Here is a 16,866-nt window from a genome sequence, read left to right as displayed (position 1 = left end):
AATACAATGTACTAGACATATACTCAGCTTTTTTTAGCTAGAATGCACAGTTCATATTGAACAAAATTACAAGGTAGTCAGTTGATCCTCCTTGCTGAGGAAAAGGTAAAATGAGCACTCTCTCTCTCTTTGTGTGTGTGTATGTATGTATGTATAATATATATATGTATGTGTGACACACATACATACATACATATATGTATTATATATATATATATATATATATATATATATATATATGGAAGAGAAGGTCTGTGATACGGTTTGCATATTTGCAGTTGGAGATCCACGAAGGGAGAAAAAACGAATCACGTATCATAAAATAGTTTTATTCCTGAGCTTTCAACCTCTATCAGGGGTCTTCATCAGAGGATAATGCTTAGACTTACAAGAATCAAAGGCAATATATAGCAACACATTCTGTTGGGGGGGGGGTTTGGGTGGGTGGAGGTGACTAAGTCAGTATGATCAAGGGGGGGGGGGGGGGGGGTTGTACAGTTTAATTATTGTGTACATGTCCTTATTAAGTTGGCATATGCTGGATTTATGTCCAAGTGTCTGTTGATGGCATTTTCATCTGATAGCCAAGACTCGGCCAACTCTCTGGCACTTTTTGTACTGGCCTTAAATTTTACTTTTACGTTGTCCCAGTTGAATGTGTGTCCTGTCGATTTAGTATGTGCATATATCAAAGAGAGTGCGTCCTTTCTTCTGACGGCGTTGCGATGTTCCTGTACACGTGTTGAAATTCTTTTTGACGTTTGTCCTATGTATACCGCTGAGCAAGAATTGCATGGAATACTATAAACTGCGTTTCGTGTTTCGGCTGTCGATTTCATGTTTTTAGCATTAAACAGGACCATGCGCAGATTGTTGGTGGGTTTATGTGCTATTCTGATGCCCCATTTGGTTAGGGTGCGTGCCGTGCCTTCTGACACATTATGGTGATACGGGAGTGAATGCCAGGTGGGGTGGGGGTTCTGATTTAAGTTGATTGTATGCTGATTCCTTTGGCGTCTGCTGTGTAGACTCCGATTAATGAATGTTTTTGAGTATCCGTTCGAGGTGAAAAGTTAGATGAGATAGCGTCTCTCATTAATTTTTGTTTCCTTGGTATTACAATGCGTGTGGACTCGTTTAAATAGGGTTTTCACGCAGCTCCGTTTATGAGATACCGGGTGGTTGCTGGCGAAGTGTAGAATCTTGTCTGCGTAGCATTGTTTGCGGTAAACACTTGTGGTCAGGGTGGCGTCACTATTTCTTTTGATGTAAATGTCCAGGAAGTTGATGTGTCGATTGATTTCTTTTTCCATTGTGAACTGGATTGCAGGGAATATTGTGTTAATATGATTGTAGAACTCATTCAGCTGGTTCTTTCTTAATATGACGAATGCGACACATATGGAAGAGTGTGAGGTGAGGCGGGTGATGAGGAAGGTGAACCCGAGGAAGGCTGCAGGACCCGACGGTGTGGCTGGACGGGTGCTGAAAGACTGTGCAGATCAACTGGCCGGAATCTTCACCAGGATTTTCAACCAGTCCCTGTCCCAGGCCACTGTCCCATCCTGCCTCAAGTCCTCAATCATTGTTCCGCTGCCGAAAAAATCCAACACGAACAGTCTGAATGATTTCCGCCCAGTGGCACTCACATCTGTCATCATGAAGTGCTTTGAGAAACTGGTGCGGAGTCATATCATCGCCTGCCTGCCAGCAGACCTGGACCCATTTCAATTTGCTTACAAAGCAAAGAGATCCACAGAGGATGCTGTGGCCACAGCCCTTCATGCTGCCCTGACCCACCTGGAGCAGCAGGGGAGTTACGCCAGACTGCTCTTTGTAGACTTCAGCTCGGCGTTTAACACCATCCTCCCACAACGACTGGTGTCCAAACTGGCAGATCTGGGACTTCCATCACTCACCTGCAGTTGGATACTGGACTTCCTGTCGGGTCGCTCCCAGAGGGTCAGGCTGGGTCTCCACACATCCACTGCTCTCAGCCTCAACACTGGGACGCCGCAGGGTTGTGTGCTCAGCCCGCTCCTCTACACCCTCTACACATATGACTGTGTCCCCACTCACCATAGCAACAAGATTATAAAGTTTGCGGATGACACGACGGTGGTCGGACTCATCTCGGGCAAGGAGGGTGAGCTAGCATACAGGGACGAGGTGGAGCGACTGTCAGAGTGGTGCACAGTCAATAACCTGCTCCTCAACAACAAAAAAACAAAGGAGCTTGTTATTGACTTTAGGAAAAACAAAACTGACATCCAGCCACTCATCATTGGCGGGGCCTGTGTGGAGAGGGTCCCGGTGTTCAGGTTTCTGGGTATGGAGCTGGAGGATGACCTGACCTGGAGCGCCAACACCAAGGAGCTGCTAAAGAAGGCGCAGCAGAGACTGTACTTTCTGAGAATTCTCAGAAAGAACCACCTCCCAAAAAAATCTGCTCCTTGCTTTTTATCGTTGTTCCATCGAGAGTGTGCTCACGTACGGACTGTGTGTGTGGTACGGCAGCTGCACTTCCTCAGAAAAGAAAGCGCTCCACAGGGTCGTCAGGATAGCGGAGAGAACAATTGGTTGTACCCTCCCCACTCTGGAACAAATCTACACATCCCGTAGCCGCAAAAAAGCAATAGACATTTCACAGGACTCATCACATCCCGGTCATTGCCTCTTCCAGCTTTTGCAATCGGGCAAGAGATACAGAGCTATGAAAACTAGGACAAACCGCCTTAAAAACAGCTTTTATCTGAAAGCAATCATGGTCCTGAACTCAGAATAAAACTGCTCCATATTATTCTACCAATGTGCAATATAGACCTTAAGTCAACAAGTGCAATTTGTATATTTATTACTATTCGGTTTGTTATTATTTTTCTCTCTTCTTGTCTTTTTGTCTTTTTAACTCTTATTCCTCACACTGAGTCAATTGCACCTTCAGTTTCGTTGTTCCTTTGTAAAAAGTGACAATGACAATAAAGATCTATTGATTGATTGACTATTGAAAAACGCAAAATGTGAAATTTGTTTACATTTATTATGAATTTCACTTGAAGAAAATGTGTACTTAATACAAACGTAAGCAGTAGTTGCAGATTTGATGAGATAAAAACACTTGTGGAGTTTCATTAGCAGGGAGAGGTTGCTTAAATGCCACCGGTAACAGTGTTTGCATTCCACTCGGGTTTTCCCTCGTATTGGTGATAATTACATTTGGATGATGCTGTCTCAAATGAGTAATCGTGTTTGACATACTTCCAGCAACATACCCGATCACGCTGCTTTTGTCTTATTTTTGCCCATTGCTGCTGTAGACCTGAAGGATATCGGAGGGTCCTCAAGCTCTGGCTTTGCGGTGCACATACTTTCGAGGCTGCATCACTGTCCATGTGCTAATTCAGTTGCCAAGTTATGGCTCTGTTATGAAATTGGAGAGGAAACTGAGTTTTTAATTTTAGTTCTGCACACAGAAATAAAGAAGAGAGGACCCACTGCATAATGTCATGTATCACTTTATTTGCTAATGTTTCGGGTTGACTGACCATCAGAGCATAAAAAGGTTAGGCATGTAATGTGTATGGTTAAAGCTAGACTACTGTATATTCACTCAGATCATAATGCACACCAAACCAGATATCCTGAACTGAATAGCGCAATACAAATACATGTACAGTTACACACTTAGTAAAACAAACTCAGAATTACCCATGATCTGATTCTAAAACACCTCTTCTTCCCTTGACTAGAAGTCAATAATATACAGTGCACTGTGTAATGTTTGGGCCAAATAAACATTTTTCCTTGATTTACCCCTCTGCTCCGCAGTTTAGAATTACAAATCAAATAATGCAAACTGTAATTTAAGAGTATTTGCATAAATTTTAGTCACACCATGTAGAAATGATAGCACTTTTTATGCATGACCCCACCATTTCAGGGCACCATAATGTTTGGGAAAGATCAATGGCAGATATTTTAAAGCAGTCATATTTAGTACTTTGTTGTATATCCCTTGTATGCAATGACTGCTTGAAATCTGTGATTCATAGACATCACCAGGTGCTCAATATCTTCTCTGGTGATGCACTGTCAAGCCAGTAATGCAGCCATCTTCAGTTCCTGCTTGTTTCGGGAGCTTGTCCGTCCCCTTTAGTTTTCTCTTCACCCTATGGATTTATATCTGGTGCCTGGCTTGGCCATTTAAGAATTTTCAATTTTTTAGCTTCAAACAATTCCTGTGTTGATTTAGCAGTATGTTTGGGATGATTATCTTGTTGTAGGATGAAGCAATATTCAGTGAATTTGGAGCTATTTACTGGAACTTGAGCAGATACAATGTTCCTATACGCCATCAGCAGTTTTATCATCGATTAAGGTAAGTGTGCCAGTACCTGTGGCCGCCATACATGCCCAGCAATATCAGCCCCCCTCACCATGTTTAAACAATGAGATGGTATGCATTCAATCTTGGCCAGTTCCTTTTGTCTACAAACTTTGCTGTTGTCGTCATTCTGATGCAGGTTCATCTTTGTCTCAGTTGTCCACAAGACCTTTTTCCAGAATTCTGCAGGTTGTTTCAAGTACTTTTCTGTAAACTGTCATCTGTCCATTTGTTTTTTTTTTTGTGGCTAACTAGTGTTTTGCATCTTGCAATATGGCCTCTAAATTTCTGTTTGTGAGAAGTCTTCTGGGGATAGTCGTCTCTGACACATACACATGTTCCTCCTGAAAACTGTTTCTGATTTGTCAGACAGGCATTTGGGACTTTTCCTTTACCATAGTGAGGATTGTTCTTTTATCACCAGTCTATTTACGTTTACTAAGCTCACAAGTGTGTTCTTTCTTCTTAATGATGTTACAGAAAGTTGATTTAGGTAACCCTAAGATTTTACCAATGTCTCTAATGGTTTTATTCTTGTTTTTCAACCTCATAATGTTTTCTTTGACTTTCATTGGCACAGCTCTTCTCCTAATGTTGAACAATGGAAGCTGCAGACTCCAAAGGTAGTCTGTAGGTAGAAGCAAGCCTTAGGTATGTTATTGCTGCACTAATGAAGCAATGAAATACACCTGAATAGTCACAAACACCTGTGACACCAATAGGCTATCTGAACACGGTAGTGCTGACGTACTTCTGGTGAAATCTCAGCTAGCTCAGTCACTTCCGTTGTCCATATTGCAGTTGTGATTTTTGATTAGTGGCCAGAATGTCAGAAAAAAAGAAGTTTCAGCATACAGACAGCTCTAGACTGAACATTGTTTTGTACCTTTGTGTAAGTACAACAAGGTGCTTAGTTTTTATGCATTTCCCTCAGATGCAGAAACCCGATCTAAATGGATCATCGTTCTCTGAAGAGAGAGCTTTACGGTTAGTCCCCATACCCGAGTTTGTAGCCAGCATTTTAAAAAAGACAATTTTCGAGAGCCAGGTCTGAGACAGGGCAGCGACTGTTAAAGTAAGGAGCAGTTCCTATGTTGTTTGAGTGGAACAATTTCTCTGTTCCACTTTAAAAAAGTGACTGACAAAGGATGACACACCAGGCGAGGAGGAGGATGATAAAATCCTTGAGGACCACAACTACACTCCTCCAGCTGAGGAAACAAATTGAGACCCTTACAATGAAGCAGCGGTTTGGCATTCACCATTTTCCTGAATCTTACAGAGACATTTGCTTTTTACAAGGTAAAAAGTCCAGCAGACTCATGTTGTTATGTATTGTAGCATTAGCACAGAGTACCACAATGGATAGATTCTTTGCTGTTTAGATGGCTCTTTGAGGTGGCTTGCTATCCTAAAAGGAATTGCTTGCCTTTTATCGCACTAGTTGGAAAAAGCAATGCAACTGTGCAGAGTTGCTGTTTTATAGGCACTCCTGCTATTGATGATGTAATGCTGCTCATTCTTGTGGTGGGTGATATAACATGTCCAGTGACATTGCAGTATTAAACTTACATAATTATTCACCTGTCCCTTAATAAAGTTAAATGAGTAATTATTGAAATTCTGTGTTTTTAAAGAAGCCTAATGTAATCACATATTTGTTTTTAATACATCCGAATCTTACCTTTGTAATTGTAGATTTAGCTTGAAACATAGTTTGAAACCCTTCTCCTTTTTAGCTCCTAACGTTTGGCACAATTTTTTTTTTTTTTTTTTTTTACAATGCGACTTCTGTCATTAACCTGGGTTACATCTGGGTACATCTTGAAGTGATTGGGTGAAAAATGCCATAGGTACTACGTTTTGATATCGGCGCCGGAAGTGCAGCAGCTGGCTGATGCAGAATCTGGAAGAAAATGTACATATAGCCTATTGTCCCAAACTTTAGGGTGCCCTGAAATTGTGGGTACTGTACTTAAAAAGTAATTTCTGCATGGTGTGACTGAAATGTGTGTTTGATTTGTAATTTTAAATTGTGGACCAGAGTGGTAAATCAAGGAAAAATGTGTTTTTGTCCCAAACATTAAGGAGGGCACTCTATGTAGAATGATCTGTTCTTGAGACTGCTGGCTGAAGCAATAGAGTGCGTTTTCCACATTTTTGAAAGTAGTTGACAACGATATATTCAAAGAATAGTACATTAACATCATTAGGTGACACTTTAAGCAGAGAAATCAATTTGCTTCAGTTGTTGACACTGTCACATGTAACCCTCTTCTGGACTAGTAGGTTTTGAAGTACAAGTAATTATATCACCTTTTTCAGTGTACTGTTTTATGCAAATTAGTTTGCTACTTTTGGCAGTTGTTTGGTTGCAGAGAGTGTATTTTCTATTAGTGTTTATCCAGCTAGTGGTCCTATTAAATGTTTCATTATTTATTTTTAGATTTTGACACTCACACAGGTCTCCTATTTACTGTAACTTATTCTGCATATGTTTTGTGGTGTTTGTGGAAAACCAGAATAACCAGAGAAAAACCTGTGTGGACACCGGAAGAAAGTACAAACTCCACACAAGTAACAACTGACCACATAATTTGAATGTCGGATACTACTGTACATTTATTAGAATGTGAACCGTAGACATCTGTACCAAACTCCCAAATCTGACTTTCTCTCAATCTCTGCCATGAATTTTTCCCAGCCCTAGGAAGTGACTACTTAATCAGAATTTCAGTATAATGTTCAGAGCAAGTTTGAGATTGAACCATTGTCATTACCAACCCCCCCTTAGATCCCTAATAACACTCTCTGAATGCGGTGATATAAAGTAAAAAGAAAAAAAATGTCTTTTTTACTGACTCTACTAACACTCATGACTAGGTATCAGTTAGCCAATGAATCCTTTATATTGATACACCATGTAAATACAATCCGTCTTCACCAGCTGGATGATGTTAACAAACTTTTCTCCCTTTGTTAAAACCATTTAATAATATATATAAGATTAAGTATGAGATGTTGAACAGCCTTGATACTGCTTCATTTTTAAATTCAATAATTTTCAATTGTTGGTGGCATTTTTTCATGTGTTTATTTTGCATTAATGTACACCACGTGTATAACAACTGTTTACATTTGTTAGAATTTTAATCACAGTAACAGCGATACTATATGTTTGTTCTAGGATGGCTTCCTTGAAAAGCTAAATTCATCGGAATTTGTTGCCCTTTCCCGGGCTGTGGAGGCCTTTGCTCAGGAAACAGAATTCATTTGTGGAAGAAAGAGTATGTCTTTAAGGGTGGCTTTGCAGAGTCAAGCCAACAAGATAGTTCACCGCTTCCATGATGAGAGAAAGACAAAGTTAAGGTACTATTTGTCATATTTATTGAGAAACTGGTACATTTGTAATGCCTGGTATTGTAGTATCTATATGTTTTAATCATGACTTTTTTAATTGCTGTGAACTTTGTAATTCATATTTTTAAAACAAAATTTTGTTCAGTGGGCTTGAGAATGCTATATTAGCTTCTTTTTGATATCTGATGGTTCTCTTATTTTCTAATGAGATCTGCATAATTTAAGGAAAAATTATATCCAGTTTTATCCAGGGTTTTACATGTCATGTTACTACTGGTAGGTTTGGGGTGGTGATCGCTTAAGGCCCACGCCTCTTTTAAAACAAATTTTTCCTTGCCCTAGTCTTCAGAGTTGACTCAATTGACAACTATCGAACATGATAATTTCTTTCCAAACCAAAACATTTCTTGGAATAGATCAGTGGCTCTCATTACATGGTAATGATATTCACATAGTTTGAGTTTTAGCCTGGAGGTGCTTGTAGTTGAGCTTTTCATCTAAGGAATTGTTCTTCCAAAGATGTATAATGCATAGAACTTAACTTCTTACAGCATAGATTTGTTTCCTTCTTCATTTCACATGCACGTCTTTTTTGACTTATTTTGGTTTGAGTTTTGAAATAAGGGAACTACTCTCTAGTCAAACCCTGAGGTGAACTGTTTAGCCCAGTAACTAAGATAGTGTTCTGTCCTTGTGTCTTGGAGATTCAGTTGTGCTGTGGAAAATAGTGGTTAAGTCAACAAGTAAAATTAATAGAATGGTTTTAGCTTGTTTAGAACTTCAGTACTTCTAGAAAGAAAAAAGGGAAAAAAATGTCCGTCATTGTTCACAGGCGAGTTCCAGTCTGTTCCTGGAAATTTCTCGGGGAGGATCTGTGAAAGGAACTATTAACACTCAATCATGACAGTATCATATATGAAAACAATGCTATTTAAAATAGGTAATGGGGTCCAGTCGTGGTTGTATATGTGTGCAGTTTGGAAACATAGTAAACAGGATAACCCCAAACAATAAGAAGGTGCGGTGGCAGAGGATGAAGAGACTTGTACACTGAACAATGAGGTATTGGAAACATTTTACCTAGTCTCCTAAATTGTGCATGCAATGTCGAACCAATGGAAGGACCAGCATATTTTGCAAGTGCCCTGATTCCAAGCATTCAGCCTGTCAACTGTGCAAGATGATATTAGTGGTGATGTAATGATTTGAGGTATCCTTTTATGACACATTAGAACTACAGTAATCCCTCCTCGATCGCGGGGGTTGCGTTCCAGAACCCCCCACGAAAGGTGAAAATCCGCGAAGTAGAAACCATATCTTTATATGGTTATTTTTATATTGTCATGCTTGGGTCACAGATTTGCACAGAAACACAGGAAGTTGTAGAGAGACAGGAACTTTATTCAAACACTGCAAACAAACATTTGTCTCTTTTTCAAAAGTTTAAACTGTGCTCCATGACAAGACAGAGATGACAGTTCCGTCTCACAATTAAAAGAATGCAAACATATCTTCCTCTTTAAAGGAGTGTGCGTCAGGAGCAGAGAATGTCAGAGAGAGAGAGAAAAGCAAACAAATCAATAGGGCTGTTTGGCTTTTAAGTATGCGAAGCACCGCTGTATAAAGCAGTTGCAATGAAGGCAGCAGCTCACACCCCCTCTGTCAGGAGCAGAGAATGTCAGAGAGAGAGACAGATAAAAACAAACAATCAAAAATCAGTACGTGCCCTTCGAGCTTTTAAGTATGCGAAGCACCATGCAGCATGTCGCTTCACGAAGCAGCTGCACAGAAGGGAGCAACGTGAAGGTAATCTTTCAGCATTTTTAGACGAGCGTCCGTATCGTCTAGGTGTGCGAACAGCCCTCCTGCTCACACCCCCTCTGTCAGGAGCAGAGAATGTCAGAGCGAGAGAGAGAGAGAAAAGTAAGTTGGGTAGCTTCTCAGCCATCTGCCAATAGCGTCCCTTGTTTGAAATCAACTGGGCAGACCAACTGAGGAAGCATGTACTAGAAATTAAAAGACCCATTGTCCGCAGAAATCCGCGAACCAGCAAAAAATCTGCGATATATATTTAAATATGCTTACATATAAAATCCGCGATAGAGTGAAGCTGCGAAAGGCGAAGCGCGATATAGCGAGGGATTACTATACTTAGATGAGAACAGGCCATTCGTGCCAAGAAAGTTTTGTTAGTCCTTTTTCACCTAATTCTTCCAAAATAACATCAAGTCTAGGTTTGAAGGTCTGTAAAGTTTTACTTACTATCTACCACACACCTTGGTAACTTATTCCACATGGCTATGGTTCTCTGTGTGAAGACAAAGTTCCTGTTTGTACAAAATTTATCCTTAACAAGTTTCCAACTGTGTCGCTGTGTTCTTCCTGAACTCATTTTAAATAAGTCTCATTCCACTGTTCTAATTACCTTCATAATTTTGAACACTTCCATCATGTCACCTCTTAATATCCTGCTTAAACTGAAAAGGCTCATCTTTTCTAATCTTTCCTCATAACTTATCCTCTATACACCAGCCTCTGCCACCAGTTATTAGCAACTCTGGGGCACATTCAAGGTCACTTTCTTGAATTTATGCCTTAACAATTTCAGGCTGCTTTGAGGGTAAATGGGGAAAACAACATTGTATGCAGGTATTTCCAATAAAGTGGCCATTTAGTGTATAGGACCTGGTTAAGTTACAGGACAAGTAAAGGATCTAAATAAAATTGCTGCTTACTTCATTTCAGTTGTTATGCGTTTTCTTTTTCAGATGAAACTGTTGTTGACAAAATATATGTAACCAGAACCAGACTTTAGAAGAAAGGAAGTATCCTGTGGTTTCCCCACTGTGCATAGATTATGCATTTGTTAAAGGACCTCTGATACTGTCATGAAGAAATTTAACATGCTGAACACATGTACTGAAAGTTCATTTGCACAAAAAAGATTTACTTTCTCAGATGTGTTGTCACGTGATGTGCATGACCATTATTTATCAGTTAGAATATTTATTATGTAATGAATTTGCTTTCACAAGCATTATGTTTAGGTTCAGTTTTATTTCACGTAAATCACAGTGACATTTTTCTCTTTCACTTACCCTGTTCATATAAGAAAAGGCAAATACCATCAAATAAATACCACTACAAAACATAACAGATGCTGTTCTCCAAATGATATACTGTACAGATAACATTACATATGGTAAATAGTATTTCTAACCTGAGATTCTGCTGGAGGAAAGTCTTTTGAAGAATACAGTAGAGAATGGTCACAAGTGAAGACTTCACTTTAGATTATGAAACACACTGGTCTTGCGCTTAAATCTTCAACTACACTTTTAATTTTTACAAACAAGGCAATTCAGAACGTCTATACGCTGTATTTTTATTATACCCGTGTTTCCCTGAAAATAAGACCTATTCCAAAAATAAGCCCTAGCACGATTTTCAGGCTGCTCTGTAATATAAGCCCTACCGCAAAATTAAGCCCTGGTCAAAATCGTCATCTGAAAAGAAGGCGCATAAGGCCAGGTTTATACTTCACGTGATGCAACGCGTCTGCCCAAAACATCTGTTAAATTCCAAGGACACCTTGCCACAATCTCTCTGAAAAGGATGTTTAATGATTACATCCATCAATTCAGGGATGCGCCCATTTCAGAAGCATCGGCTCAAGACAGAAACAATATCCCTGGACGGGGCATCAGCTCATCACAAGGTGAACACAAGCACACACATACACTAACGTCATTGTAGCTTCACCAAATCCCCAAACCTTCATGTCTTTGGATGGAAAACTGAGCACACTGTGGAAACCATACCTCCATCCATTTTCCAACCCGCTGAATCCGAACACAGGGTCACGGGGGTCTGCTGGAGCCAATCCCAGCCAACACAGGGCACAAGGCAGGAACCAATCCCGGGCAGGGTGCCAACCCACCGCAGACACTGTGGAAACCCCCCAGAAAAACATGCAAACTCCAGGCAGGGATCACAAGGGACGTGACTCCCTGCTAGACAGCAGTGCTGCCACTATGCCGCCCCCATATGTGTAATCATTAACAGTATTCATTATTTAAATGAAGTTAACGACTTATCTGTAAAATGTAACATACATATTTTAATGGATTTCATCATGAAAGTGATATCAAGTATAAATCTAAGGATTCTAAATGTGCAGAGAGCTGGAATATCATAAATTTAAATTGTTCTATGAGGTGATCTATTGCTGCTTGCTGCTGCTGTCAGGTCAGGAGGAAGCCCCAGTGATTAACAACTGGGTCAGTTTTAAGATGACGTTTACGAAGGTCTACTTTAATGATAAAGTAAACTAGGAGGTCAAAGTGGACATTTCGAGTTTAAAGTTGAATTTTCAATTTTAATCACAAAATAGACATTTTCATTATGTCCTTATTTTTTTTTTTTTTTTTTTTTTTTTTTTTTGTGGCTCAAATATGCCACCATACATTCTGATGGTATTATAAGATACAAAAAAAGAAAAAGACTGCACAAAAGATGGTATGAGATACTTTTAAAATGTATTGTGTCATTACTTTGGGGAGTATGCAACGCTTGAATATAAAAGCAACATGAATACATTTGTATGTCGGCATTTTGCTTCACCACATCAAACCATTCATCAAACATCGAAGTACGCACATCGATCCTGGAGGATCCTAAAAGCGGCTGGAGTAGCAAGAAATTCAGGTTGGAATGCAGGGTTTTAATGTGGAGAGCTATGACGCATTCCAGAAGATGACATGACTGTATTTGGATAAATGAATGTTGTTGTACATGAATAAATACAAGACATCCCCTGAAAATATGCCCTAGTGCATCTTTTGGAGCAAAAATTAATATAAGAGCCAGTCTTATTTTTGGGGAAGCATCGTAACTGAGTCCTTTTTTTCCTTTTTAGTCTTCTGTTAGATAATGAACGGTGGAAGCAGGCAGAGGTTCCAGCTGAATTTCAGGATCTTGTAAATTCAATAGAAGATGGGAAAATAAGTTTACCTGAGAAAAAGACCTCTGGTAAGCATAAATATCTTGGATATGAATACAGAGAGGAGAACCCTGATCAGCAATGGAAACACGTGGTTGTTAAAAATAAATTCTATCACTTGTATATTATTTTTACAGAGTCTGCTTTGAATTATATTCAAAATGAAATATTGCCCTCTAAGGCAGTGGTTTCCAATTTTTGTAATTGGGGACCATTTCTGGGTGCAGGTTTTTGTTCCAACCAATTTCACAACCAGAATGTTATTGTTATAATGACAGTTACCAGCAAAAAATTAGACACCATAGCAATTGATACAGAATGATGAAAAGCTTGACACCAAAATTTTAAAACTGGGTTTGTTACAGTACATTTCATTTGAATTCACAAGAATCTGTGTGTGTTACATGATGATAATTTAACATTTTATTTTGGATTTCAATATTTTCATTAACTTTTTGATTTAAATTCTCATTTTTGAGATATTTCCTAATTTTTGTGCTAGCTGGTCTAACACGGATTTAACTGCAGCCTGTGCCCTTGTGTCTACTTAACTCATTAATTGTTATTAAGATAAAATTAAAGGGAGCAATCCCCAAAGGTAAAGGTGAATTAATAGGAAAATGAATATATTTTTATTTCTTTTGAACGCATCTGGTCTTTTCTAAATGCAGAATAAAAGGAGAGAAGAAAAAAAAACACCAGAAAATGAAACCGTAAGATCAATCAGAGATAAAATGACTCAATAATTTTGAAACTGGTTAGAACAAAAAACCTGGAGTCTCATGGTTCCTCCAGGACTGAGATAGGAGACTGCCGCTCTAATGTTTTACAGGTTATTGACATTATTAAATTGCAAAACCTTTAATTTATATTTAGTACAAATGTGTCACTTGCTGTTTTCTCCAAAAAGTTATATTCATGCCTTAATAAACATAAGCAAAGGGTTAACAGATTCCAGCTTAAAACTTAGCACAATTTTTTTATTATAATTCTTGTAAAATAGTATCATTCCTGTTCTGGCATATATGAATAGATTTGTACACAAGTTACCATAAAATGTCTTACAATTTGTTAAAGCTTTTGACCAGATATTATAGTTTTTCCCCTTCATTTATGACTGTTTAATTTGAAATCATTGCATGCGATTTACTTGGCCAATTTGTAAATAAAAAGATTGTTAGATATCCATTGATTCACTGAAGCTGAATAACTCAAGCCCTTAGGATAACAATAGTCCTTCAATGGGAAAAGTATAGTATTTTCATTTAGGAAAAACTAGTCTTTTGCCTCCTATTGTGTATTACAAAACATAGTTTTTTGTATACAAAGGAGACACTATTGTAATTTTTTTGTTTTGCAAATTTGTTGCTATATTAAAATCAATAGTGTAGTAATCAATCTTTACTGTTTTTATTGAAACAAAAGTTAATCTGTGATTGGGTGGTTGTTTTCAGAAAAATAATGTTATAGCACAGTTGAATTTTCATGTTGTGTTTCCTTTCTTCACATACACAAGGCTCCTTGTGTAATCTGAGACATGCAGTTAAAATCAATGCCATCACTATATTAGAACTGATTGCAGCAATTGCCGCACAAACCCAGGCACGGTATATCTGCTCTCCTTGTGTTCATTTTTCCTTAAACTGGCACTCATCTTCCTTTATCTCAATTTCCTGCTGATCACAGTTGTAATGATGCAATATACAGTACTGGAAGACCTCATAATTCATGTATGTATGCATTGAGTAAGGGGTCGGCTAATGGAAGCATTATCTTTTAGCTATTTGTGAAATCTCACAAAGGTAGTGATGCAGTTCAGTTGAAACTTTTAACTTACTTTATATCATTATTCAGTTAAAATCATTTTTATTTTATGAAAACATTTCTCATAAAATTTTAGTAAAACGTTCATTAAAATCCATAGTATGCTCACTTGATGGCAATAGTATTTTCAACAAACAAGGTCAGTACATTACAAAAAAATCACATAATTCTAAACTTAAAATGGTTATTAATTTAATATAAAAAGAAATTTCAATAATAACAATCAGTAACATTGTAAGAAAATATGTTTCCATTTCCAAATTTTAAGAAATTCATATCTTTACAAACCGTGTTGATGAACCAGAAGCAATATTTGTTAAAAAGAGATCATAAACATAAATGTGTTTAACTGATATTCACTGCAGCAGTATGTAGGAGGAATGACATACTGATGGACATATTCCCTTTTTATTCATTTATTGCTTAAGTTTTTTAGACCCACTTATTTCAGTACAGAGTTATGGTTGCACAGGATATGCCAAAAGAATCGCATACAAAATAGAAATCAAACCTGTACATAGTGCCAGTTCATTGTTAGGTAAGGCACAATGTATCACATATAATGGGCCAATCTAAAATAAACTGCTAGCCTAACCGAAATGTCTTGAGGCTGTGGATGGAAACTAAAGACAGACCATACTGATAAGGGTTGTATATTTAAATGCCAAATAGTCAGTCTTCTCCTGTCGTCTTATATAATACAGCTACTGTGGCTGTTTGTTTGTCTGTCCAGGATTTTAAATCACCTGTAGCTCGCAAACCGTTTCACCTATTAACTTGAAATTTGGTACACATATACTACGTGACGTCTACTGTCCGCTTTCAGGGTGATGATTTGTATTACTCTTTTTATTTTATTTTATTGTTGAATCAACTCTCGGCACCGCGCAGCAGGGCGGCCGTGCGGCGCATGCGTATGGGCGCCGTTGTCATTCCCCACCACCTTCACTAATCATTCTTGAGGCAGATTGAAGACTTAAGTGCCAGCTTAAGTGAAAAATTAAAGAAAACGTACTAAGTAATAGCAACACAAAAGCTAACTTAATCAGTTTTAATGCGAAAAGATGCCAACAAAAAAAGAGAAGCAGCGGGCCGCTAGGGTGGAGAAAAGAAGAGCTGCTCAGGAAGCAGCAAGTGGATCAACCTCTGAGCAAACGAACGCTGAACAGAAACGGAGAAAGATGATGAAAACTAGGAATGCTCAAGTCAAGTGTATTCACTGCACATTATCGTGCAGTACGCCGTTACTGGTCTGTAATAATTGTAGATGCTGTTAGAAACAGTTAAGTAACATAAGTATTAATTGCCAAATTTGATTTTAATTAAATAAAAATGTTTATTATTTCATTTGTAAAATCACACATATTTGTCTTTGCTGCTGCATATGGTTAAAACAAATTTGAATCTGCTCATCATCTCTTCATTACATGGAACTTTTTCCCACTTCCACCATAGGCATATAGGCTGCAGCCTTTACTCAGACAGCTACACAACCCGTCCTGATGGTCCTTCAGTACATGTTGGATATTTTTAACCCTTAAACTGCCACATACGTGGGGGATTAATGCGCCCCTCGACTCCAAATACTTTTTTGCTGCACTTTTTAAGGAAACGTCGCAATTCACCAAGAATAAGTTAAATTTTAATGGAACACATTTTTTTCATGCAAAGAGCATCACAATTACTGCAACACTGCTCATTTTACACACTGCCAATGAACTGTAAAAACTATTAAAAAAAACTATTGGAACAATATGTACAAGCTGCAACTGACACCATTGATGAAATTCAGTAAATCACCGATCCAGCTGCACATGAACTGGCTGCACGCAAGCACACAGAGGCCAACGCTGATGCTTGCAGGCTAGCCTAGTGCAGTGGCTGAATCCCAGGGACAGTGATGCTGATTCGCTAGGGGGTGGCAATGGTCATGAGCTGGTTGCTCAACGAATGTACGGCACTGACTAATTGGCTCTGGTGTGCTGGCATATTGCATTGGGAATGTTTAAGGGTTAAATACAAACACAGTTGTGAGCATTAAGGATGTGGCACGATGAATTAATTTTGTTCTAGGTCATCCATACTTGTTACTAAGATGTTGAGTTGAATGTGTAACTGCCTTTTTTTAGGGTCTGAAGAAAGAAAACCAGCAGATTACTTAATTGTAGATGGGCAGAAATATGCTGTAGTGGGGTAAGTGAATGATAAATAATTTTGTAAATAAGTAATAATCTTGACTTTAAAAATGTTTTAGAGTCATCTAATTGGGTTGCTATGGTACAGGCTAGGCTGTGTT

The 16,866-nt window shown here is 38.5% G+C and overlaps 1 protein-coding gene across 3 annotated transcripts in view; it reads left to right on the top strand.

Moving 5' to 3' along the window:
• The window catches only part of vps54 (VPS54 subunit of GARP complex), a 163,731-nt gene that overhangs the window by 111,991 nt on the left and 34,874 nt on the right, over positions 1-16,866 (top strand). For all 3 annotated transcript variants that reach the window (XR_007933614.1, XR_007933615.1, XM_028820123.2), the window contains exons 14-16: positions 7,572-7,753; positions 12,663-12,775; positions 16,700-16,763. Coding sequence is in view for 1 of the 3 variants with exons in the window: in XM_028820123.2 (XP_028675956.1) it covers positions 7,572-7,753; positions 12,663-12,775; positions 16,700-16,763 (359 nt within the window). In the remaining 2 variants the exon portion in view is untranslated. The remainder of the gene's footprint in view (positions 1-7,571; positions 7,754-12,662; positions 12,776-16,699; positions 16,764-16,866) is intronic.

The sequence above is a fragment of the Erpetoichthys calabaricus genome, chromosome 15, assembly GCF_900747795.2.
Source record: "Erpetoichthys calabaricus chromosome 15, fErpCal1.3, whole genome shotgun sequence".
Taxonomy (NCBI): domain Eukaryota; kingdom Metazoa; phylum Chordata; class Cladistia; order Polypteriformes; family Polypteridae; genus Erpetoichthys; species Erpetoichthys calabaricus.
Note: the sequence above shows the minus strand (reverse complement) of the source record. Positions and strands in the feature narration are given on the sequence as shown.